At 46.1% G+C, this 27,383-nt stretch overlaps 1 protein-coding gene across 2 annotated transcripts in view; it reads right to left on the bottom strand.

Annotated features, from left to right (window-relative positions):
* Positions 1 to 27,383, bottom strand: part of Clic5 (chloride intracellular channel 5) — a 184,691-nt gene that overhangs the window by 39,126 nt on the left and 118,182 nt on the right. For both annotated transcript variants that reach the window (XM_004653044.2, XM_004653045.2), the window contains exons 2-4: positions 16,173 to 16,282; positions 8,672 to 8,797; positions 2,830 to 2,936 (exon numbers count right to left, since the gene is read on the bottom strand). In XM_004653044.2, coding sequence (XP_004653101.2) covers positions 2,830 to 2,936; positions 8,672 to 8,797; positions 16,173 to 16,282 — 343 coding nt within the window. The remainder of the gene's footprint in view (positions 1 to 2,829; positions 2,937 to 8,671; positions 8,798 to 16,172; positions 16,283 to 27,383) is intronic.

Genomic DNA, 27,383 nt, shown 5'->3' with positions numbered 1-27,383 from the left:
TATGTATATATGTATATATATGCGTGTATATATATGTATATTATATATGTGTGTATATACACACACACACACATATATATATATGTGTGTGTATATATATATATATATATATATATATATATATTAGCCACAGGAAATGATACATTACATATATATATATGTGTGTATATATATATATATATATATATATATATATATATATATACATACATATATATATATGTAATGTATCATTTCCTGTGGCTAATATAAGGAAGTACCATTGACTGGGTGTCTTAAAATAATGATATTTCTCTCCATGGGCCTGGAGGACAGAGAATTACAAAATCAAATGTTAGCAGGTTCCCTTTCTCCTCTTTCATCTCACATGGGCCTGCCCCTGTAACTGTTCTCCCTTCTTTTTTTATTAATTATTCTTTTTCAAGGAGACAGAAAGAGAGAGAATGAGAATGTGCATGCCAGGGCCTCTTGCTACTGCAAACAAACTCCAGATCCATGTGGCACTTTGTGCATCTAGCTTGTACGTGAGTACTGGGTTACTGAACTCAGGCCATCAGGCTTTGCAAGCAAGCACTTTTAACCGCTGAACCATCGCCCTAATCTCTCTCTCCTTCTTGAGGGACCAGTCATTGGATCTAGGCACTACAGTAAGTCCAAGATGATCTCCTCTTGAGATTCTCACTTAAATACATCTATGAAGACTGTATTTCTAAATAAGGAAGTTTTGTGGATTTTTTGTTTTGTTTTTCTTTTGTTTTGTTTTGAGGTGGGGTCTCACTCTAGCCCAGGCTGGCCTTTAACTCACAGTGATCCTTCTACTTCTGCCTTTCAAGTGCTGGGATTAGAGGTGCAAGCCACCACGCTTGGTTTTAAGGTCATATTCTGAGATCCAGGAGGACATAACTTTTGGGGGGGGGGGCACTATTCATTTCACTACAGGATCTAAACAGCAGTATAGCAAGAGCACCAATAACACTTAAAATATCTTCCACAGTGGGCTTCTTGTCCCCCCGAAGCTCGCCCTCTTCTTACTGCCTCTAATGTCCCTCTACTCGCTATCATTGCTCAGAATAAAATCAAAGACCCTCAGGCTGGCAATGCAAGCTCAAGTCACTTTTCTGAGCCTCCATCCGTAAGGTAGCCTTTTCTCCCCTTAACCACATTCTCACTGTGAGTGACTTGGAGCCTCCCTTCTGCACCAGCAGACACAGCAGACGTCAGCACCAGGTGACCAGCTGCCTCATGAACCAGCCACATGCCTTTCTACCCCGATGGACTGTATCCCCAAGCTGTGAGCCAGAAGAAACCCTTCCATGACTTTTTCCACCCTCTCTACATTCTGTAGTCCAATTGTAACTGATTCCTTCTTTTTTTAAAAAAATATTTTTATTTTATTTATTTATGAGAGAGAGAGAATGGGCACACCAGGGCCTCCAGCCACTGAAGACAAACTCCAGATGTGTGTGTCACCTTGTGTATCAGGCATACATGGGTCCTGGGGAATCAAACCTGGGCCCTTACGCTTCACAGGCAAGTGCCTTAACTGCTAAGCTATCTTTCCAGTCCTGATTCCTTCTTTTTAAAAATATGTTATTTATTTATGAGAAAGGAGAGAGAGAGAGAGAGAGAGAGAGAGAGAGAGAGAGAGGCATGCCGGGGCCTCTAATGTGAACATACTCCAGACACATGCATCACCTTGTGCATGCGCCACCTGTGCATCTGGCTTACGTAGGTACTGGGGAATTGAACTCTGGTCCTTAGGCTTTGCAGGCATACACCTTAGCCACTGAGTTGTCTCTCCAGCCCGGATTCCTTATAATCTTTATGCCTTAACTGAAAGTCTTTCAAGATACTCGCTCATAGAACCTCTAGGCTCTAGTTCTGTACTTGGCACAATCCAGGCCCTCCGTTGCTGTGATAGACTTATTTCACACACCATTCTATTTCCACCACCAGGTCTTCTCTCTCACAGCTTCTCGGAGATGCCTCCTCTTCCTCCCCCACCTCCTGGCACCTTATATCTTGCTATGGTCCATTGTGCATCATAAGCTGCTTCATTCACAAAGATTTAAGTAGAAATTCCTTCGCTTGGCTTGGTGCTGGGCTCCAGAGAGCCATCTCATCCACCAACACTCAGGTTAAGGGACCACTCTCATTCCTTCCTTTTCCATTGAAGGCCTCACACCATCTTCAGGTGCCATACACGGCCGTTCAAGTGGCTTCAGTAAACACACAAAGGACGGCACCCAACCAGGGGCTAAAGCCTTGAGCTCAAATGTGAGGACAGAGGGGTGAGGCTATCATCAAGAGAGAACCAGGTTTTGAAAACACGGACTTGGTGGAAGAGGAACCAGGCAGTGCCAAGGGCTTCCTCGCACTGCCCACAGGCATGGTGGTGGGGTCTGCACCATTCACCCAAGTGCAGGGCACACTGCCCCTTCATGGCTTTGATCAGCCCCTGAGAAATTTTGCAGGGACCGGAAGAAGTGGGACCATGCGTCCCTGCGATGAACCCAGGTAGGGCCACGCACTTGGGACAAAGGCCCGGAACCAAGGACGCTGCTCATCATATATCCCACAGCGTGGCAAAGGCAGCCTCTGCAGGTAAGCTGCATCCGGCCTCCGAGTCCGCCGCTGACCACTGCTGTCTTCCTGAATAAACCAGGAGCGAGATATATCACCTCCCTCTCCAGTCAGATGTGAGGGATGGGCAAATAATTAAGAGCATTGGTTCCAGATGCTTCTCTGGCCTGCAAGTCTAACCTGGCCCTAGGCAGGAAGCAGACCCAGCCAGGAGTTCCCAAGGGGGGCGGGGAGATGGTCACTCACCCGCATTATTCTGCTGTTTGGTGTTTTTGATGTAGGCAGAGAACTTGGAGAAGATGTCGATGCCGGCCGTGTTGGACTCTCGGTGCTTCGCAGCCAGTCTGGGGTACCTGGAAGAGAAGAAGCAGCGTTCCGTGAGGCAGGGAGAGCCGCGCTCCTCCGGGGGTGCGCCCGTCCCCACCAAAATGAGCAACACTCTGCTTCCTGGTTGGATGTACACATCTTTAGGGACTTTTCTTTTATAGCCATCTCTTAGGGAAGGGTGGGGTGGTGGTTCGATTCAGGTGTCCCCCATAAACTCAGGTGTTCTGAATGCTAGGTTTCCAGCTGATGGAGATTTGGGGATTAACGCCTCCTGGAGGCGGTGTATTGTTGAGGGCAGGCTTATGGGTGTTATAGCCAGTGTCCCCTTGCCAGTGTTTGGCACTCTCTTCCTGTTCCTGTTTTCTGTCTTCTCTGCGCAAGGGAGTGATGTCCACCCTCTGCTCGGGCCATCGTTTCTCCCTGCCATGGTGGAGCTTCCCCTCCAGTCTGTAAACCAAAATAAACTTTTTTCCCCACAAGCTGCTCTTAGTTGGGTGATTTCTACCAGTAATGTGAACACGTGCTAATAGAATTTATAGACTTATATTATTATTAATTGAATAAGTACCAATCTTTGTTTCTCCTTGATGATCTAAAGGGAACAGAGCCCAGAAGGTGCATTTCAGTAGATGGTCATAAGGGTTTATTGTTTTGTTTCTATGCCATCATCTGATCAAAATTTCAACCATCTGGACCATTATCTCTATCTTCCCCTCTCTCTCTAAAATACATAAATAAGTAAATTATTTAAAAACCATTAAAAAATTCCAATGACATGACTATGTTTTCAAGATGAGGTTGGACCAAACATGGACATGTGGCATCAGATCCCAAGAAAGAGAACAAAAGACTGCATTCAGGAGTCCCACAGTAGTATTGTCAGGGTTCCTAACCACAATGATACATTGACAATTTACTATTTTAATTAATTAAGTAATCTGACGAGAGAGAGAGAGAGGCAGATAGAGAGAGAGAATGGGCTCACCAGGGCCTCTAGTCACTGTAAATAAGCTCCGGACACATGTGCCACCTTGCACATCTGGCTTATATGGGTACTAGGGAATCGAACCTGAGTCTTTAGGCTTCACAGGCAAGCGTCCTAATCGCTAAACCATCTCTCCAGCCCTACGCTGACAATTTACTTCCAAATGTAGTTTTCCCATTTGACGTTCATTCTTATAGGGAGTAGGTCTCCAAGGTGTTCAGCTCACAGATTTCAATCTCTACACCTGAAGGAGGCTGCCATAGAGGGCGCCAGAGCATTTATACTATGCCTGATTTCAAATATGCAAAGGAAGGGCTGCAGAGTAGCTTGGAGGTTCTGATAGACCAGTACACAGTGTTTCATTCACAGATGCCTTTGAATTAAGAATGAAATAAGAATGACAAAGAGATTGCCATTTTGTAATTGAGCATCAGCAAGCTATGGGCTCATGATCCCTGTTTATGCATGGCTATAAAGCTAACAATGGCTCACTGGATTTTTACACTTATAAATGGCTGAGAAAATCATACTGTGTGAAAATGAAATGGAATTTGAATTACAGTACTCATGAGTAGAGTTTGGTTCGCACACAGTCACACCCACTGATCGACACACCGGCCACAGATGCTCTCATGGTACAATAGCCTAGTGGCCACAGACCTCATGAGGCCCACAAAATCAAAAATATTTACTATTTAGCCTTTGACAGATAAAGTTTGCCAGTCCTGACCTAACTGATGTAAATGACTCTCCACCCTGTTTTTAAGGTATCTTATTTCAAATGTACTCAGATCGGTACACTTGAACTTTATTCTGGGAAGTAGATCAGTTGGCCTCTCACCAAATAGAAAAAAGTTTTGATAAAAGGAAAACAGTGGCGGGCCAACAAGAGGAAGAGAATAAAATGCAAGTTCTCCGAGTGGCTGAGAATTCCAGCCGACAGTAATTCTTATGACTGACCAGCCACAGGCTGCTAGGCCACTGAAGAAAATTCAATCAACGTGAGTTAAACACCAACCAAGGACCAAGCCTTGTGGCTGTTTGGGGAGGGTGGTGGGAGAGATGAATCAGGGAGAAAAAAAAAAAAAAAACAAGGCCCAGCTGTAATGGGGTGACGTTTGCTTGTCCGGGAATCTCTTCTGTTAGCTTGCCTGTGGACCTTTTCCCCTCACCATCTGCCGAATAGAAGCATGTTCCCCTGTCCCCCCTGACTCCTGCGACCCACTTCATCAGAATCTCACTGGAGAGGCAGGTCATGGTTGTGACCCCCTGCCCTGCGCCTGCTGTCTTGTGTATGCTACTTAGGTAGAATGTCTTTGTCTTTTTGTTTATTATTTATTTATTTGAGAGTGACAGACAGAGAAAGAGGGAGAGAGAGAGAATGGGCGCTCCAGGGCTTCCAGCCTCTGCAAACGAACTCCAGACGCGTGTGCCCCCTTGTGCATCTGGCTAACGTGGGTCCTGGGGAACCGAGCCTCGAACTGGGGTCCTTAGCGGTTAAGCGCTTGCCTGTGAAGCCTAAGCCATCTCTCCAGCCCTAGGTAGAATGTCTTTGAAGCAGTCTGGTTTATTCATCAAAAGGCATCCTGACTGTACCTGGGACTGTATCCGAGAGACAGTTACAGAACAGGCGCAGCCTTGGTAGCTCACTCCTTAAGCTCTCATTTCATGAGTTCTTCCGCTATGTCAGACACCTGGTAAGCGGTAGCGTCTTCTCTATCAGCCTTGTAAGGTCAACATGATGACACTCAACTCAGATAACGGCGCTGGGTAGCAAACAACTTAGCACTGTCTTTCTCAGTTTTCCCGGCTGAAGACACCTTGGAGACCATGCGCAGCCACAAGGTGGAAGAGAGCCACCCTCCTCACTCAGACCTCGCTCAATGCCCAATCAGTTTTATCTAATTCTCCTGCAATTTTGTGATCACATGTTATTGCAGCAGAGCGCCATCTGGTGGCATGGATTGGAACACAAGCTATTCACACTCCAAAGCCCCCAAGACTCTTGGCCACTATGACATCCTATAGGAGCTATTTCTTTCTTTTTAAAAATTATTTTATTTATTTATCTGAGAGAGAAAAAGAGGCAGAGAGAGAGAGAGAGAGACTGAGAGTATGGGCGCACCAGGACTTCCATCCAGCAGCTGCAAACAAACTCCAGATGCATGTGCCACTGTGTGTGTAGCTGGCTTACTGGGTACTGGGGAATAGAACCCAGGTGGTCCTTTGGCTTTGAAGGCAAGCGCCCTAACCGCGAAGCCATCTCTCCAGCCCCTGGAAACTGTTTTTTGCCTCTCAGAGAGGCAGAACATTGTTGGTACTATTTTTCTCTCCTCTCCTGTGAGATGTCCCTATACATTTAAAAAAAAAATTAATTCACAGTGTCTTGGCATCATAGTGTATTTGCCTTCTGACTGATGAAACGGCATGCTGTCTAACCAGACAGTTTTATCTTAGGTAAGTTCTCACCCCAGGATCTAGGCATTGAGATTATTTTATTTTTTAAAACTTTATTTTTTATTTATTTGTTTGAGAAAGAGAGAGAGAGAAAGGGAAAGAGAGAATGGGCACACAGGGTCTTCAGCCACTTCAAACGAACTTCAGAAGCATGCACCTCTTTGTGCATCTGGCTTACGTGGGTCCTGGGGAATTGAACCAAGGTCCTTTGGCTTTGCAGGCAAATGCCTTAACCACTAAGCAATCTCTCCAGCCCCCTAAGATTATAAGAATATTTGTCATTGAAAGAGCCTTTGGAGAAACTCTCAAAGTCCCAGAACCTGGGCTGAAAGGGATCCTAGAGGCTATGTAGTGTCTCTCTGTCTTAGAGATGAGCTAATAATGGAGCGGGGCATGTCCAAGGTCATGCGATAGCATTTACACATGGTAGGAAGGTGACCAGGACTCTCACTTCTGAATCCTAGAAATGCTGCCTGTGCCAGGGACACCAAAGGTAAGGGCCAGCATGCCTTCACTGACAGTCCTGACGCTCCCTTGTTTCGCGTTAACTGGGTCAGTGCGCAGAAAGGGAGGGATGTTAGTCTCATTTGTGAACTACTTGAGACTTCCTGGATTCCTCATTTGGACACCAAATGCTCTGTGGAATCAAAATGTGATTAAAAAAAATTGTTGAAGTGTTTGTATGTGGTATTTTTCCTTAAAAAAAAAAATGGCTAGGGGAAAACAAAAGCTCCCATAACGTCTTGGCTCTCTGGTAGATGTTTCAAACAGGAGTGTGATGAGAAGAACACGGTGGAGCGATGTCAGTGAACCGTCATTGGGGCTCTGCTGTGTCCATGCCCAATTCCGCTAGAACTACAGGGTCTTCACTGTGACTGTGAACCTCCCCGGCAAGAAAGTTCAAGACACATGAGACCCACGAGGTCTCTTCGCTCCCTCAGTGCTGTCGGGGAAGCAGCTGGGGGAGGCCTGAGATACACAGCTGGAGATCATCGGCATAGCCAGATGAGCATGGACTGGGGCAGGAAGGGTTTAGGGGTCATCGTTTCGCAGGGGAGGACTGAACCCAAGAACAGAGAAGGGACGGGTCGGTCTAGAGGATATATCACCTCACCAGAAAAACAGATCAGCTAAGTTCTGTGAACAGGCCCTGACACCCTATGTGCTCATAAATGAACTTTAAACGTGAACTCAACATGGTGATCATTAATATTGCAACCCCATTTATTTTATCTGCTAGGTAGGTCCTGAATCATTCTGATTCCTCCCCTGACACCCCAATTTATTGTCCCTGACTTGGCCCAGTCCTTCTTCCTGTCTTGTCTGGACCAGTTAGCTCCTCCTACTTGATGTCTGAACCCTCAGCTTTAGAGTATCGTCTGTGATACATACTTCTGCAGCCTCCATAGTTAAGTGTTAAAACCAATGCTCCAAGTTTTCTGCTTCAAACTTCTCCATGGACTGGAGAGATGGCTCAACAGTTAAGGTGCTTGCCTGCAAAGCCAGGTTTGAGTCCCCATTACCCACGAAAGCCAGATGCACAAAGAGGTACATGCATCTGGAGCTCATTTGCAGCAGCTAGAGGACCTAGTACTCCTGTCCCCCCCCCTCCTCTCTTTATCTCTCGGCTTGTATAAATATATAATAAATAAATAAATACCTATCCACAACTAACCTGCATCATGAAGTCCATCCTTTACTCTACACACAGTATCAGTTTTCTAATGTTTTTTAAAGGTGTGATTGCTTTAATCCCTGATTGCAAGAGTCTGCAATGGACGTCTACACTCTGGCATCTTTGAAAGGCTGCCCCCATTCACTTCTCTGCTTCCTCTGTAGTGGCCAAAGTTCCCAGCCCTGTTCTCACCTATCCGGTCTTTTCACCTGTTTAATTGTGACTTGGTCAGATGTATGACTTTTCCTTCAGTCTTTCCCTTTCTTGGCTAATTTTCACCTGTTGTCCTAAAGTTGGGGAGATTTTGCCCCACTTTGACCTCCTCCAGGCACAGGGATATAGAGCCAGAGGAACTTACCTGGTGGGGGAGGGAGGAAATAGTATCCTTCCCAGCACCCCCCCCGCCAGATGCACACTGTGTAGGAGGAGGTGACTGCCTCACCTTCATGGGTGATACCTACTGGCACATGGATTTAGTGAACCCCTTTGTTTTGAGATTGGCAGCTGGTAGGGGCTCCTATAATCCCTGTTGGAATAGAAGGCCCCATAAACAATGTTGAGGCACCTCCTTTGGCAATCTGCCTTCTCCAGGTTAACTCCCTCTCCCTCCCTTTCATTTTCCCTGGAAAGATGTAGTTCATTACTTTTCAGGGGTCAAGGTCTCCTCCAGGAACTCCTCGATCTTATTGACGTCTGTCTTCACATCCCCATTGAAGGTCAGGAATGGTGGATGGGTGCCCGGAGCGAGGTTGTGTAGGTCAGCAGGCTTTCTGGAGAGAGAGAGAGAGAGAGAGAGAGAGAGAGAGAGAGAGAGAGAGAGGGAAATTGATTAATTCAGGTGACCATGCATGTACCAGAAGCTTCTGGTTCTGGAAGTTGAATGTCAAGCAGGGTGTAGGCTAGCCAGCATGCCAACCAAGGTCTGGGCTGCAAGGCAGTGGAGGCTGGAGAAAGCTCTGGAGGCATGAATGTAACAGGAAATCCTTTCAGGGTGGGGAGGAAGTACCACCAAAGGAACCCCATAAGATGGCATTGACCACTACTGACAAACTGAAGAGAACTGGAGAGATGGTTTAGCCATAAAGCCACTTGCCTGCAAAGCCAAAGGACCCAGGTTCAATTCTCTGGTACCCAAGTAAGACAGATGCACAAGGTGGTGCATGTGTCTGGAGTTCACTTGCAGTAGCTAGAGGCCCTGACACTTCCATTCTCTCTCTCTCTCAAATAAATAAATGGAGAGACTCATGGAGGACTATGTAAATGAGCTCCCAGAGTTAAATACACAGTGTTCTGGTTTCAATAGCTCCCTTAACTAATTAGTTCAATAAGATACATAATACCAAGCTTTAAAATTTAACACACTGGATCACACTTTGATCCTAATATCTTTGAACACAAAAATATTTTAGGACATTTGTTCAAGTTTGAATACTTCTATTCTATTCTGAGCAACTTAAAGTTTAACTTAACTGTTGCAAGCTACTGCCAATGCCCTTGGTTTCCCATGAGAAAGAGATGATAAGACCCTACTGCTGAAGACTTCACATGCCTGAGTGGCAAAGTCACTGGAAATCAAACTGATGCTGAGCGGAATACCTTCTCCCTGTAGCCCAGCCAACTGAAAGGTGGGGAAAGCTGCGCTGTATGCAGCCTTATGGGAGACAGAAGTCATCAGCGGTGAAAACAGTGGACACTGGAAGCCTCAAGTTTGCCCAGACAAGCCAAATGACTGAACAAGTGCAATAGTGGCATGTCTACTCTGGGGAAAACCAACTGCTCTCTAATTGGACTGAAGAACCGCTCTATGGGAGGGAAATCATGTCTGGTACTGAAAACCTACCCAAAAGCCTATGGCAGGAGAGGTCATAAAGCTTAGGGGTATAAAGCCTGCTCTTGTCTGGATAAATTGTACATTTTATTCTCACCAAACTGTTCTGAAAGCACTACACTTAATGTTCATACTCATATATTAATGCTACTCTTACTTATAGTTAGAGAAGCTTCTCTTTTTAGATGGCAGTGACCACTGGGATGATCCAAAAGGCAACATAGTGCTGAGAAGAAGGGATGGAGGAGTGTCCAGCACTGAAACATCTCACACCCTCAAAGGCTCAGGGTCCATTGCAGGAGAGGTGGTAGAAAGAATGTAAGAGCCAAAGGAAGGGTAGGACTCCTTACAATGCAACTGTCCAGACAGAAATTGGCCTCCATATACATGACCTCGCAGTGCCTGGCACACAAGATCCTCATAATAGGAGAAAAAGATGATGACATCAAATTAAAAAGGAGAGACTACTGGAGAGAGGGAGGGGATATGATGGAGAGGAGAGCTGTGAAAGGGAAAGGGGGGAGGGGAGGGAAATATCAAATATCATGGTTTAGTGTCTGTACGTATAGAAGTTGTCAATAAAAAAATTAAAATTAAAAGAACTTTAAAATGGCAACAATGTGTTCAGAAACATTTTATTACAATTTCTAGAATCGATCCACAAGCCATGAATCTTCAGGTATTTACGTCTGAAAGACTTAAATTCACTATTATTGTTCAGGAAGCCTCGGATAGGCTAGGATGAAGAACTCTGCATTAAGAACCTAGTGTACTGAGATGCATACTGTGCACTGGCAGCGAGCACTTGGGAGGCCGAGGCAGGAGGAGTTCCACACTTTAAAGCCAGGTAAGTTCAGAGTGAGACTTTGTCTCAGAGAGCAAACAGAAAGACCCTCCTATTATGGGTAAGAAGGTGTCTACGAAACTAAGAAAAAACTTTAGAATTCAAGATCCACAAGAGAATGAGCCATGAACTGTGGTTGTGAATAGAAGTGGAGGTGAGAAGATTCTAAGAGCCACGGAGTGGAAAGGAGCATCGTTAGTCATTTTCCCTCCCCTACCAGAGATTGACTGATACGTTCATGACACCTGCGGTGAGTAAAAATAACTCCACTGAGGTGGGCCCTCAGTGAAACAGAGGTAAGGGAAGAGGGAATATAAGAAGAAGACTCAAAAGGAAAAATTCCAATATTCAGTGTGTTCATACAGTAAAATTCACAATGAATAAAACGAAAGAAAAATAAAAAAGCCATCATCAGAGTGGAAGTGCGACTAGTTGGGAAGGAGATGGAGGGAATAAGAGAAAGTAATGGGAATTATGACTGAAATGCATTATGTGCATGTATAAAAATTGTCAATAAATACAATGTTTTACTATTTATTTATTTATTTATTTGACAGAGAAAGAGGGAGAGAAAGAGAGTGAGGGAAAGAAAGAGAATGGGTGTGCCAGGGCATCCAGCCACTGCCCACAAACTCTAGATGTGCGCTCTCCTTGTGCATCTGGCTACCAGGAATCAAACCTGGGTCCTTTGGCTTTGCAGGCAAATGCCTTAACTGCTAAGCCATCCCTCCAACCCAAAATACAATTTTTTTTTTTTTAACAAAAAGAAAGAGGGCTGGGGATATGGTTAAGTGGATGAACACTTGCCCAGAATGCTTGAAGCCCTGGGTTCAATTTTCTGTACCAAAGAAGAATGAGGAAGAGGAGGAGGGGAACAGAGGAAGACAGAGGCCTCTTGGTGTGCCTGTAGGATTCTGAACATCCAATCACGTGAGTTAATAAGCAATCGACTGAACTTCCTGGCCTTGGCACCCAGCAATGCTGGAGTGGAGCTGGTGTGTGGTGCGCAGTACCTGGCCACCTGTGAGAAGGAAGGACGTGACCCGTGAATGCCAACATCCCTCGCACTGCGTGCTTCAATGGGAAACAAGGATGGAGCGAGACAGGGGTGAGAAGGGCTGGCTGGGGAATGTGGAGACAGGGCTTCACGGAGGAGGGCTGATGGCAGAAGAGTCTCTGGACAGCATGGGGCACCGTCACCCCAGATGCTCTCTTTGAGCATGCAACTTTCCTTGTGGGCGTCAGAGCAGGAAATATGAGACAGAGAGATACCATAAGAGTCAACAAGGGGGTCAAGACATCTGTAATGAAACGAATTCCTGGTGTAATTAGCTGGGGAGGGGCCGAGAAGAATTTCAATTACGGAGCTGCTTCCCCGTCACTCCCAACACGCAGGATCTCCAGCCGCATTCTGTGGCGCTTAGAATTCAGACAATTGAGTTGGAAAGTATTTTTAAAATCTAATTTACCCAGTGCTTTTGTTTACTCAGCGTGGGTCTCTCCTTTCACACAGTAAAAGGACATTCTTTGCTGGTTCCTCATGCCTCGCACTGGCAGCAGAAGGAAACTCATGCAGACTTCAGGTTTTAGTAGTTACCTCTCTGTGGCTTAAAGATACAGACATTCCCTAGGGAGGTGACGATTTTATTCTTGGGACATGAGGGCCCTGGGACCACTGAAGTCTGATACCCTGATGTGGGGCCACCTCTGGCTGCCGCAGCTTAGCTGAGCATCACCAGTGGGGGACTGGCCAGTTGTGGAACCCCTCTCTTTGAAGGCTATATGAAATGATGTAACTACATACCTATCACCAGAGTTGGTTTCTGAATTCTTTCCTGCACCTCATTTTTCTTGTGTTGACTAGATTGCCAGTTCCACAGGGCATAGATGCTAAGAGTGCTTTACATAGTCTGCCTTGCTAACCCTTCACAATACTGAACTCTCCTATTGGTTAATCAGGCGCTACTTTTTAGGTGTTTTATTTTTATTTATTCATTTGAGAGAGAGAGAACAAAGACAAACAGGTAGAGAGAGAATGGACATGCCAGGGCCTCTAGTCACTGCAAATGAACTCCAGACATGTGAAACCACCTTGTGCATCTGGCTTATGTGGGTCCTGGGGAATTGAACTTGGGTCCTTTGCCTTTGCAGGCAAGCACATTAACTGCTAAGCCATCTCTCCTGCCCAGGCCATTATTTTTTCAAGTCACTATTTTTTTTTTTTAATCACGATTGTTCAGATGTGGAAACTAAGGCTCCAAAAAGTTCAAGGTCACTTAGCCAATAAGTGCTGTTGCTAGAAACAACAACAAAACAAAAACTGTTTTCTTAGAAATTGAAAACTGGAGGAGACACAGTAAGAAAGTTCCTTATCTTTAGATCCGGAGTGGTGCAACTGACCTAGGGCACCAACCTCAGACGGGTGTCCACAAGACCAGATGGGAGAGAGCACATGAGTGTGGAGGCCAGAGGAAAACCGTAAGCACTGTTTCCCAGGAATGTCACCCACTGCCTTTGACACAGAGTCTCTCACTGGCCTGGACCTCACGCCTAGGCTAGACTGGCTGACCAGAGAGTGCCAGAGATCCTCTTGTCTCTGTCTCCCCAGCACGGAGGTTGCAACTGTGTACCACTGTGCCTTTTAAAAAAAATTTTATTTATTTATTTGAGAGCGACAGACACAGAGAGAAAGACAGATAGAGGGACAGAGAGAGAGAATGGGCGCGCCAGCCATTGCAAACAAACTCCAGACACGTGCGCTCCCTTGTGCATCTGGCTAACGTGGGTCCTGGGGAACCGAGCCTTGAACCGGGGTCCTTAGGCCTCACAGGCAAGCGTTTAACCACTAAGCCATCTCTCCAGCCCACTATGCCTTTTTTAAAAACATGGGTTCTGGGGCTCAAATTCAGGTCCTCATGCTTGCAAGTCAAACAGATTACTGACTGAGCTTTCTCCCTAGTCTCATAACAGATGGATTAGAAGGCTATGCCATTTAAACCAAGGACACTAAGATATCATTTTTAGTTGGGCACCTTGGGCAAGTCATCTAAGCAGGCCTCAGTTTCCTTGCATTAAAATGGAGTAGAACCTATTTTTTTAAAAATATTATTTATTTATTTATTTGAGAGAGAGAGAGAGAGAATGGCCACACCAGGGCCTCTAGCTACTACAAACGAACTCCAGATGCATATGCCCCCTTATGCATCTGGCTTACATGGGTCCTGGAGAGCCAAACCAGGATCCTCTGGCTTTTCAGGCAAACACCTTGACTGCTAAGCCATCTCTCCAGCCCTAGAGCCTTTTTAAAAATTACTTTTTATTTTTAAATATTTTATTTTTATTTGAGAGTGAGAGAGAGAGAGAGGCAGACAGAGAGAGGGTGAATGGGCATGCCAGGGCCTCCAGCCACTGCTAACAAACTCCAGACGCATGTGCCCCCTTGTGCATCTGGCTTATAAGGATCCTGGGGAATTGAACCTGGATCCTTTGGCTTCGCAGGCAAGTGCCTTAATTACTAAGCCATCTCTCCAGCACCCCCCCCCCCTTTTAAACTAATTATATACTACATGAATTTGTATGGCAAAGCAATCACCAGCTGTGAAACATTAGGACTCTAGGTTTCATGGCCGGGTGAAATGTTCGATGATGGCCCGAGACAGGACCATCAGGGAGGTCACTCCTGAGAGGGGCAGAGCATAGAGACCTCACAGAGAAGTCCCGGCTGAAGCTTGCCTGGGTCAGGCACAGTCTGTAGAGCTGAGGATGGCAAAGCCTGTCTGAAGAAGGAAGCATCTTAGCCAAGGGCTGTGGGCTTGAGGGAACAAGAGCAGCCGAAAGGGAACCGCACCTGAGAGGAAAGGGCTGGGAGGTGGTGGGGGGCAGAAAGGTGAGAGGAAGATTAGCTGCCCTCACTCTGCAGAAGCGGGATGAGATGAGGGGGTTGCTGAGCACTCTCTTAGAAGGGTGAACCACTTTGAAGAACTCAGAAACCACCAAATTGGCCGTGGTGAGGCCTGAGCCCGCTGTGGATTTAAAGGATGCAAAGGAGACCATGGCAGAGAAAGACGGCCCTATGAAAGAAAGGGCTGCCGATGAGAACAGCAAGAGAACGGGGCCAGAGACATTTCGATGCCTTGAAACATAGAAGGAGGAAAACCAATCTCAATAGAAAAGAAAAAAAAAAATAGATCGCCATGATTGTGGACAAATAACCTTTAAAACTATAAGAGTACCCAAGTGGAATTCATTGGATGATCCGCGGGCTCTGGGCACAGAGTAAATAACATAAAGACTGCTGGGAGACTATGCCAGCTCATGATCCAAAAGCGGGTTGGACAGAAGATCATCCCCCTTGGGGTAAGCCCTGATCTGCTCTGTATTTATTCTTTTCCATTAAAGTATTGTTATTCATTTAAGAGAGAACAAAGAAAGATAAGAGACAGAGAGAGAGAGAGAGAGAACGTGCAAGCGAGGCACTAGGGCCTCCTGCTGCTGCAAACAAACTCCAAATGCACTTTCCATTTGGGCATCTGGCTTGATGTGGGTACTGAGGAATCCAGCCCTGGGCCAGGAGGAGGCTTTGTCAGCAAGCACCTTCCACCGCTGAGCAGCTCCCCGGCCCCTTCTCTGCACTTAAAGGCCAGGCAGGGCTGGAGAGATGGCTTAGCGGTTAAGCGCTTGCCTGTGAAGCCTAAGGACCCCGGTTCGAGGCTCGGTTCCCCAGGTCCCACGTTAGCCAGATGCACAAGGGGGCGCACGCGTCTGGAGTTCGTTTGCAGAGGCTGGAAGTCCTGGCGCACCCATTCTCTCTCTCTCCCTCTATCTGTCTTTCTCTCTGTGTCTGTCGCTCTCAAATAAATAAATAAATAAAAATTTTTTTTAAAAAAAAAAAGGCCAGGCAGAAGGAGAAGTGACACTCTTGGTAGGAGTGACGCCATGTCACTGTCCCAGGCACAAAACTGCACTTCAGCTGCAGATGGTCAGCAGCGCTTCACTCAAGCCCTTGGTCCGTAACTCTCACAGTACGGGTCCGAGAGATAGGAACAGAGCATCAGAAATTATCTGAATCCCAGCTCCACAAAGACTCAGACTGTCGTGTTTGAAGTCCCCCCACTCCCCGGGTCCCATGGACAATGACATGTGCTGCTGTAAGGGCTAGTCTTATATTTTCAGATGCATCTGTACATCTTTGCACTGAAAACTTATTACACAACTATTCCCTTCTCTTCCTTTTATTTTTCTAATCAAATTTCTTTCCCACTCAAGGTAGTGAAGGATGTAGCCTTGAAAGAAGTCCTGGCTTTTCCAGCCTCCCCGATGGCCAAGGGTGGACCCTGGGACACAATTTTGGACAAGGAGATCAGAGCTAGAGGCCGCACTGCAGGGACCATTGGAAGGAAGGCACCTGCCCCCTCTCCTCAGAGACTCTGTTCTTCAAAGCGAAACACATTCCTAGGAACGCAGGGTCCCTTACCTCTTCAGATCCACGGTGGTGACATTGAACACGACTCCTTTCAGCCAGAGGATCATAAAGAGACGCTGAGAGAAAGGACAGTTGCCAATGCTTTCCCCATCGATTCCAGCCTGGAGAAAAAGAAAAAAGAAAAGAAAAGCAGAGTTATAAGGCACCCACCATCTAAAATAAATGCAGGGTGGTCACCCAAAGCTCTGGCTCCCAACCACATCCCAGCTCACTTCAGTCAGTAGCCCCTCGCTGTTTGGCTGATACTTGCGCAGGGCAATGATTGACACTCTGTATAGGCCCAACACTTACTCAATAAACTGGGTGCTGGGGGATGGCTCTGTTGGTAAAGAACATGCTTTGCAAACACGAGGGCATGAGCTTGGATCCTCAGAACCCTCATAAAAGCCATGCTTAATAGTGCATTCTTGTAATCCCAGCACCAGGGAGACATAGCCACTGGAACCCTTTGGATTTTCTGGCTAGCTAGTCTAGCCTGATCGGTGACCTCTGGGTTCAGTGAGAGACCCTGTTTCTAAACATTAGTTTGCGAATGGGGAAGAGATGGCTCAGCCCTTAAAGGGACTTACTCAGAAAGGCTGAAGCCCACAGTAGGAATCCCCAGCACCCAAGTGAAGTCAGACGCAAAGTGTCCCAAGGGTCTGTCACCTCAACGTGCCTATGGCCATTGGAGGCAAGTCAGGAGATTCCAGAAGCTCAAGGATCAGCTAGTCTGGCCTTTGGTTGTTTCCAACAGGATAGAAGGGGAGAAATAACTTCCTGAGGTGGTTCCCCAACCCCCACACTCAGGCAGTGAACTCAGGTTCACACACATACATACACAAAATCATGATAATCATATATCCTGTGGCTGTTCTGTGGCCTCCACTTACAATAACATGTACACATACACAAAATAACAATACTAATAGCAATAATAATAACAATGACTAAGTTGGAGAGTGACTGATGTGTATATATGTACAAGTACACTTGCACACACATATGCCCTGTGCATGTGCACACACACACACACACACACACACACGCACACACAGATATGAAAAAGTCCTAGGTAAAAATGCTTACTGAACTGAACTTGAGTTCTCAGTATGGAGATGGCTCATAGCCTCTTAAAACAGCCTAAGCCTGATTCAAGTTAAAAAGAGGTCCTCGAGCTGGAGAGATGGCTCAGCACTTAAGTTGTTTGCCTGCAAAGCCTAACAACCAGAGTTCAATTCCCCACTACCCACATAAAGCCCGATGCACAAAGTGGCATATGCATCTCAAGTTTATCTTCGGTGGATAGGGGCCCTGGTGCACACATTCTCATTGCTTGCAAATAAATGATGTATTAAAAGAAAGAGGGCCCCAACATTTCAGTCTGACACAAAAAAAAATAAAAGAACAAGGATTTCTATACCTCCATGTGATCATGTCATTTTTGCTTGAACATCGCTTTTGGCCAGTCATTGTATCTCTCGCATCGGTCCATCCTGAGAATTACTCCAGCTAGCAATGCTTTCCTTTGGCTGTATGAAGCCACAATACGTCAGTGCATTCCCGCTGGGAGCACGAGCCTTGTGCATGGGGGCCAGAGGATGTGACAGGCCTACACACAACAGTGTGAGAAAGTGCTGGCGCCCTTCCCTCATTCAATGCACCTGCTCATGGCCCCCTCGGTACAGGTGGTATCTGCACACCTGAAACAGGCGTCCACCTCTAGTGTGTGCACCCTGAGAGGGCTGCAGAGCATGGCGCTGTACAAAGAATCGATTATGAGCAAACAAAAGAGATTGGGAAGCCAGTATCTGGGTAACTCATTTCCAGGCAGTGGTTGCTTGGCCTCCAGCACGGTACTTACAGCCCATTTGTTCCAGACTCTAATGATGGCTCCCCTGGAAACACAGGCCTTACCTGGTGGCTGGGGCATGGGATTCCATGGGCAAGGAAGTCAAGGGAAACAAGGGCCTCTGGGTTTCCCAGCTAAGTTGGAAACAATCCAACCAGCAACCAGAAATAGGGGCTTACTAAGAATTTTTTAAAAGATGTTATTTATTTATTTACAATCAGAGAGAGACAGAGAGAAGAGAGACAGAGAGAATGGGTGCACCAGGGACTCCAGCCACTGCACACGAACTCCAGATGCATGCGTCACTTTGTGCAGCTAGCTTTACATAGGTACTGAGGAATTGAACATTGGATGTTAGGCTTTTCAGGTAACAGCCATAACCACTAAGCAATCTCTCCAGCCCTATGATTTTTTTTTTTTTTTTAGAGAGAGAGAGACAGAATTGGCCCAGGGCCTCAGCCTCTACAATCAAAGTCCAGATGCTTACTGCACCTAGCATGCAAGTGTGACCTTGTGCTTGTACCACCTTTGTATATCTGCCTTGCATGGGATCTGGAGAGAAATTGAACATGGGTCCTTAGTCTTCCAAGGCAAATGCTTTAACTACTATGCCATGTCTCCAGCGCCCCCAAGCGTTTGTTAAGAGGGAGAGGAATAAAATACACCTGCATACCCAAAGCACAGCTCAGTATTGTCCGCCTAGAACTGTGTTTTGCAGCAGTCCTGAGACTGTAGCAGTGACGCCTCCTTTCATGGATTACAGCCCTTCTTCCTGGCTGAGCCCTACCTTGCAAATCACTTCCAGCAGAGGCTTAGGTTTACACCACTGGTTGAGGGTAACTGCTGTGGAATTAGAGTTCTTTTACCTCCTTGATCGCACCGAGAACAATCACACTGGGAGGGAGTTCCATTCTCTGCTCAGGTCTCATTTGACCTCCTTGCTGGGGAAAGACCATAGAGTAATAGATCCCCACATGGCGCATTCACACAGGTGGCTGTCCTTGTCACTACAGGCCATATGAAAGCTTATCATGTCCAGTTCCTGAGGACTTCCTCCAAAGCTCTTAACAGCCTCAGGTCCTTCATGATGTCCTAACAAAAGAATTTCCCACTGAGCCGGCTAGAAGTTTTAAAAAATCCACATTGATGTACAGCCATCTGTTTTTCCCTCTGGTTCCGCTGGGAGGAGAAGGAATTCAGGGAGGAGCAAGGAAGACATTAAAATTCTACTGAGTGTGGTAGGACGGGCAACCCCAGCACTGGGGGGCAAGAGCAGAAAACTCAAGAGAGCCCAAGGCCAGTCTGAGCTACCTGGGGAGTTCAAGACCAGCCTGTAGATGCCAAGACCCAAACATCAAAAACAGAAAAATAAATAAATAACTAAATCCTAGCTAAACCAAACTTTTGCATGATGTTAGTAATGTTAGTTAGGTCGGTCCTCACTGGAGGAAGTGGGTCACTAGGAGTCACACCTTGAGGTTTTATAGCTGGGCCTACTTTCTGTCCCCTCTTTCTCTCTCTCTCTCTTTCCTTCCTGATCCACCCAGGTTTAACCAAACCCTCACCTTCTCAGCTGTGAGCTACTCCTGCTGTCCTGCCTTCTCCACTGATCTCCTCAAAATGTGACCCAAAGTAAGTCTTTCCTCCCTTAAGCTGCTTTAGCCAAGAGTTTTATCCAGCAAGAAAAGTAATTAATAACCAGCTCACCTATTATGTTTGGTGGATGGATCACATACGTATGGAATGAGGACTTTGTAGCATACCAGTTGTCTCCTCTGAGAGCTACACATTTAATTATACAGCATTTGAGAATGCAGGGTATAATAATAATAGCACTAATCTCATTTTTAAATATTTATACTTGTTTATTTGGGGGGAGAGAGAGAGAGAGAGAGAGCGCAAGACACACACACACACACACACACACACACACACACACACACACACAGGGAGAGAGAGAGAGAGAGAGAGAGAGAGAGAGAGAGAGTGAGTATGGGTATACCAGGGCTACCTGCCACTGCAAATGAACTCCAGATGCATGTGCCACTTTGTGTGTCTGGCTGTACATAGGTGCTGGGGAATAGAATCCAGGATTTTTAGGCTTTGCAAGCAAGCACATGTAACTGCGGAGCCCTCTCTCCAGCCCCAATATCATCAAGCTTATCAAATATGTTAAGCTAAGCTGCCAAACACATAGTTACAGATGCTTCTTTTCCAAAATTCTGACTTTTTTTTTCCTCTTGGCTTGTATTCTAGGATATTATTTTGCAATGTTCAGGATTGAACCTAGGACCCAACATGAGCTCTGCCACTAAGCTATACCTTCAGCCCTTTGTACTCTGTCATGGAAAAGAAAACCTGCCAGTTGATTTCCAGAAGTAATTGTCTCAACAATTGTTCCAGAACAGATTTGAGGAGCCACAATATACTGGCCAGTACAAACCATGTTGTGGGTATGAGGCGTCCACCTTAGCAGTGGCTTTAACCATACACCGCCTCTTCCTTGGCCAGTGGTCATGCTTTGGAATGCAGCCAGGGAATTCTTGGGCATTTTCAAGTTCATCAGCTAGAATGTTTCAAGACATGTACAGAAGGGTTGAGCTTTAACCACATTAAACATCCTTTACTGCTTTATCAAGGACATTCATAAGTAAGACTGGCTCGTTTTCGTTTGCACATGCATTGGCTACTGTCTCTATTTACTGCCATCGGGATTGGTGCTGAAACATCAGGAGTCCTCCCCATAAGAACTCCAGAGAGAAGCACACTGCGTTGATAGGAATTTGAAAATGGTTGTTGCCAGGTGTGGGGGCGCACTCTTTTAGTCCCAGTACTCCCTCGGGAGGCAGAGGTAGAAAGATGACTGTGAGTTTAAGGCCACCCTGAGGCTACATAGGGAATTCCAGGTCAGCCTGGGCTAGAGCAAAACCCTACCTCAAAAAACAAATCCAAAAAAAAAATAAATAAATAAACAAAAATAAAGAAACAAAGAAAGTAGTTGTGACATCTTTCTCTCTGAGAAACCCCAAAAGTCTCTGGGGGACCCTAAGTGTCCGTGAACAGCCTTGGACAAGGGTTGGTTTCAGACATCCCATGAATGGAACAAGTATGGAGAGTTTGGTCTCCAGGCGAAAGTCACCTCCCCGCCACAATCACTTGAGGGTACCTCGGTCCAAAAAATGGAAGCATTGTTCAGACAGGAACTAAGGCAGAGCGGCAGGCCAGCAGATGATGCTGAAGTTAGAGATGTCATGGTGATCACCTGCTACCTCTCAGCTGCGGTGTGCTCTTGAATCCACACTATGTGAGAACAGAAGTCCCCCTTCCACTGCCCATGGAGCAGGACCTGGGCTGTCTCAGGAGAGACTGCGGTGTGGGAGTCACCATAAGGAGAGGTTCCCCTGCTGTCTGCGGTGTGGGTCAGGGGTCAGAAGAGTGGGCATGAGGACCACCACAGTCCCCAGTGCCATCCCTCCTACCTTGGGAACTCAGCTTAGCAATAACTTCCCCTCCGCCCTCTAAGCTAATCCCCACTTGGCCTGTCTGGATAGCCTGGCCAGGGCCAGGAAAGCCATGCACATGCCTCGTTCTCCTTGCCATCCTCACACAGTCTGAGGAGCTCCTGTCTGGCTGACAGCTGAACATGACAGCATACCTATGCCTCTTGCTCACCCCTTGCTGAGCTCTGGGAGGACACAGCTTGGACATAACCAGAGAGAGAAACTTCTACACAACCTTCAGAATCCTTTCCAGTTTGTCTTGTTGTGACTATCCTCCCTCATCCCTAGGGTGCTCTATAGTTTCCCTATATGCTATAACTATCATTACTCTTTTTATTGGGGGGGAAGCGGCTCGAGGTAGGGTCTCACTCTAGCTCAAACTGACCTGGAATTCACTATGTAGTCTCAGGGTGGCCTCGAACTCATGATGATACTCCTAACTCTGCCTCCCGAGTGCTGGGATGAAAGGCGTGCACCACCACGCCTGGCTTACCATTACTCTTAGGTTAATCTCTGTTCACGCTTTTCCTGCTTAACCTACTGTGTGGCTTCTCTTTCCTGATTGGGTCCAGAACTTTATAGATACCAGATAGCTAACACTTGGAAATGCAAAGTGTTTATGATTATTGAGCTCCCTACATGTCTGCAAAGGTTAGGTCTTACACTAAGTATGAGAAAACTTTCTCTAGCCAGCTAATTAAGTCAACACTTCTATTTCCACTTTTTTTTTTTTCTACTTTACAGTTCAGGAAACCTGTTTGAAAACTCAAGTGATTAAATAATTTTATCACATTTACAGATTTTGAAAATGACAATCTTCAGGCTAAATTTGACTTCACGGATGATATGGTCCAGCAGCCTTTGAGGCCCAGGGATGCTGAGTGACTTACTTGCCTTTGATTACAAAGCCTGGTCCCATGGAAGAACCAGATATCCATCTCTTGATTCCTGATTTCCAGCTCTTCCCTCTGTCCATCTGGCTGTACCTTACTGGGAAGAATGTCACAGTAGCAGGGGCCGGGAGCGATCTTCCTTTGCTTACACAATGATTCATCTATATGAACTGATTCACAGGGAAGGGAACACATTTTTTATAAGGATAGTTTTTAGGGCTACCCTTTTGCTTTTTAGTATAAGACAGACAATACCCCTTACTGTGGGTATTTTTTAACCTTTGCAATAGCTTAGTAAGCAGTCCATTAGCAGGAAGCCTTGGAGGTTTGAGGTCCACTTGCGAATGGAGGTGTCCACCCTAGAAGAACTACACAATGTTCCTTTTCTCCACAGCCACAGGAGGTCTGCCTCACTCACCAGGTCCTTTGAAATCCTTGATTTCAAATCTTCCCTTGATTGCCTAGAAATCACATCTTTAAAAAAGTGTTTCTTCACTCAGTGGGCAATTGGGTATTATAGCGCATTTGAGGCTCTTCAGAAAGGCTCAGTGCTTAAGGAAAACTGAATATAAAGGTGGGTCCAGGTCCATGCATACAGCTGCCAGAACTACGTGGTAAGATGAAGTCAGGCTATGTCAGTCACCTGTCAGGGATCTCAAAGAAGGAAACTCACACACAAGCCCGTCGTGGTGGTGCACGCCTTTAATCCCAGCGCTCAGGAGGCAGAGGTAAGAGGATTACCATGAGCTCGAGACCACCCTGAGACTACAGAGTGAATTCCAGGTCAGCCTGAGCTACAGTGAGACCCTACCTCGAAAAACAAAACAAACAAACAAAAAACCCTCTCTCTCTCCCTCTCTCCCTCTCTCTCACATACACACACACTCACACATACACTGTTATATCTATATCTTCTATCTCTACATCTACATAAAACATATAGTCAGATATGTGTACAGTTTACACACATGTATATATACACATATATGTATATATGCAAGAGAGATTATGTTAAGGAATGGGCCCCTTGCGGTGCTAAGGTTGGTGCATCGAGACTCCACAGGGCAGGCACACATGCTGGTGAGGTGGGAAGGGGCACCAGGTCAAGCCCAAGACCATCTGCTGGCAGAACCGCCTCTTCCTCGGAGGTCAGCCTGTCATAATAAACCCACCCACATAATGGCAAATAATCCACTTCCCTCAAAGTCTGTCATTTGAAATGTTCGGTTTACTCATCAAACATCTTCCCAAAAATCTCCTTAACAACATTTGACCAAATATCTGGGAACCATGACCCAGCCTAGTTGACTCACGGTTAACCACCACACCAAGAAAATGTGCCTCACAAAGAGGACAGGCACCATTAAATCCTGTAGTGACTCAACCTTCTCCCTTCTTTTCCTTTCTTCCTTCCCTCCTTCCTTCCCACTCTGTTTCTTCCTTCCTTCTTCCCTTCCTTCCTCCTCTCCCCTTCCTCCCTCCTTTCCTTCCTTTTTTTCCTTTCTTCTCTCCCCTTCCCCCTCCCTCCTTCCCTACATCCTACCCTCCCTACCTTCCTCTTTACTTCTTTCTCTCCCTACCTCCTTCCTTCTCCCCCTCTGTCCTTCTTTCCTCCCTTCCTTCCTCCTTCCCTCCCTCTCCCTTTCCTTCCTTCTCCTTATCTCCCTCCTTTCTTCTAGCTCAGGGCAAACAGCATATTTATAGGTCTAGAAGTTGGAGTTATGGCTTACATGGAGAGATACTCACATTGTGGAGTTGATAAGCTCTCTGTAGAACACCAAACATGGAAAGGAACAGTAGTAGAGGGAGAGAGAGAGAAAGAAGAAGGGAGAGGAGGAAGAAGGAGGAGGGAGAAGAAGAAGAGAGCAGAGGAGAGGAGAAGAGAAGCAAGGTGAGACCAGGAAAGGAAGGAGGAAGGACAGTAACAAAGGCGAAAGCAGACCACTTACACTGTCCTATTTTACTGGGTGCTATGTATTCTAGAATTTTCCTTATATCAACTAAATGTTTTCTAGTTACTAAGTGTCTGAAGTTTTCTTATGAGTAAAATCCAGATAAGATCCCTTGTTAATATTATTTTAATACCAAGTGATCTGTCCTTCCACTAATCTGTTATAGGTGAGCTTCGTTAACACAGACACGATTTGTCTTTTTTTAATTTTACAAAACTCTTAGGACCCAGCAGATGTTCAAGATACATGTGTATTGACTTCAGCACATCCTGCTTTGCAGGCAGAACGGCCCTCACGTCATGACATCATGAACCTGCACCATGCCTTGGGCGGACCCCCATTCTGAGCCATCCATGTCTGCATGGTGCTCTACCTGCTCACCACCCAGGTGCAAGGAATTCAGTTTCATGGCGTTACACTAGGGGTGTGCTGGAGTTCTCCCACTTGGAGAGTGCTGGAGCCCAGGGCCCAGGTCATGGGGTAGAGAGGCACACAGACCTTGAGCTCCAAGCCCAGGCCTGTCACCACCCAGCCATGGATGACACACTCGATTGTCCCTAAGTGGCTGATTGCACTGTTCCTACTGTCAGGCGCTGTTCAGAACTGGTCACACCTCCAACAAGATGTGGCATCCAGAAATTGAAATGGACTTTGTGGCTGCCTAGAGAAATGAAGGTGACAGGAGTGACACAATGCATGACTTCAGAGATGAGATCACACAGGGTGACACAGCTTCTGCCTGGCGCCCTCTCTCTCTCTCTCTCTCTCTCTCTCTCTCTCTCTCTCTCTCTCCGTTCTTTGGCACACTCGTCCTGGGAGCCCAGCCCCCTATTGGGAGGAAGCACGGAGCATATGAGGCACTGTGCTAGGGTCTCCGCTGACTTGTGACATCCACAGGCAGACCTGTGAAGGGGTGACACGTCACGTAATTCCAGTCCCAGCTTCTGAGCGGTCCCAGATGATGCTGCATGAGTCAAATTAACCATCCCCACCAAGCCTTTGGCCAACAACAGATCCAAAGCAGAATCAATGTCATTGCTGAAAGGAACTAAGTTTTGGGTTGACTTGATACTCTGTGGGTTACTTACAAATGTGGCACTTAGCCACAGGTTCCTTAAGTTCAAAGTGGGAGAAGAAATATTTAGCTTGAAGGGTTATTATGTGACTAGATAATAAAATGGAATACAACACCTAGGATTTCCCTTTATAGTTACAGCTATGGTCATGATGCGAACAGATGGCAAGCATATAGAAGAGTTATTAGGCAATGGAGAGATGAGTCAGTGGTCAAAGGCACTTTCTAGTGAAGCCTTTGATGGCCAGAGCTTGATTCCCCAGTACCCACATAAAGCTAGATGCGCAAAGTGGCACGTGCATCTGGAGTTTGTTTGCAGTAGCAAGAAACCCTGGTGTGCCAATTCTCTGTCTCTGTCTCTCTTTCTTACATTGCAAATTTAAAAGCCATTAAAAAATAAAAACATCATTAGCTGGGCATGGTGACTCACACCTTTAATCCCAGCACTTGGGAAGCCAAGGATTACTGTGAGCTCAAGGCCAGCCTGGGACTAATTCCAGGTCAGCCTGGGCTAGAGCAAGACCCTACCATCACACGACAAAACAACAACAAGAAGAGAAGAGCTCATTGAATTTATCTGTTTTTGAGGGGGTACGTCTCTCCATGAAGACACAGAAGTTCAACAATGCCGTGTGCTTGGGAGGTTGTGTGAAGAGCAACAGGTTTGATCTCAAAGGCAAACGCAGGATGTACTGTGGCCCCTGGTCACTGGCCAGGGAAACGTGTTCCTCAGTTAGGCCTTTCATACCGTTCCCATGGAAGGAAGCTAGGAAAGTGGCTTCAGCCCTGGTTGGCTGATGGCACAATTCCAGTCAGGAGCATGTCTGTGCCACACAATACTATACGGTTGCTACGCATTCTCCACCTGAACATTTGTTTCAAGTAGTCCAGGAGTCGAAGTTGAACAGGACTGGAACACAGGAAGCTACATGGATGGAACCAACATGTCAGCCAAGATCAGGTTCCTGGCAGTTTATGACAGAAGCCCAGTGAAGGCCTTTGTATTTTCTCTACATCCAGGAACTTTGGTCCCAAATGTTTAAGGGCCTGCCATGCTATTTATTAGATTAAGAATGGCTGATGATGGCTCTCAGGGCTTGGAAGAAGAAAACTGAAAGCTGGAATCTTTCCACCTCAGAAATATCCCAAAGCACAGGAAACCAAAGATACAGATCTATCCTCTCAAGTAAACAGAACTCCTTCCCACATGGGTTCAATTTGAACAAGCCTCCTCACTTTAGCCTCCTGGGGAGAATCCGGGTCCTAATGGAGGAAACATGTTCTCCACCTGATTAGGCTGCTGTCAAAAGTTTCACTTTCCTGTCTTGACATATATTTTATTTTGTTATCCAAGATGCTATGGAAATTACTTCCAGCTTTTGATCACAAAGCCATTCCCCCAACTATAGTCATGAAACAAGTCTGTAATTCCTATAATCTTTATACCAAACAAGGCTATATTGACACTGAGCTCTGTTTCTCTTAAAAGTTTGCTATCTGTGGGTCCTCGGATAATTGGGATTCTTCAATCATTACCATCTTCCTCTCTGTTCTGTTTTCCCTGACATTGAGCTTGAATATTAAAGCTTAATAGGATAAACTGAACTGGAAAGACTTTAGATACATCATATAATCTGCCCTCCTCCCTCTCACTTGAGCTCAGTTAAATGCTAATCAACCTCAAGCTCACAAATATAATAGATTAGAAGCATAAAGCATTGAGATCAGGCTGGAGAGATGGTTTAGTGGTTAAGATGTTTGTCTGCAAAGCCAAAGGATTCCGGTTCGATTCTCCAGGACCCACATAAGTCAGATGTGCAAGGGGGCGCATGTGTCTGGAATTCGTTTGCAGTGGCTGGAGGCCCTGGCACGCCCATTTTCTCTCTTTTGTTCTCTCTCTCTGCCTCTTTTTCTCTCTCAAATAAATAAATAAATAAATATATTTTAAAAT

This window comes from Jaculus jaculus, chromosome 8 (genome assembly GCF_020740685.1).
Source record: "Jaculus jaculus isolate mJacJac1 chromosome 8, mJacJac1.mat.Y.cur, whole genome shotgun sequence".
NCBI classification, from domain to species: Eukaryota; Metazoa; Chordata; class Mammalia; order Rodentia; family Dipodidae; genus Jaculus; species Jaculus jaculus.
Note: the sequence above shows the minus strand (reverse complement) of the source record. Positions and strands in the feature narration are given on the sequence as shown.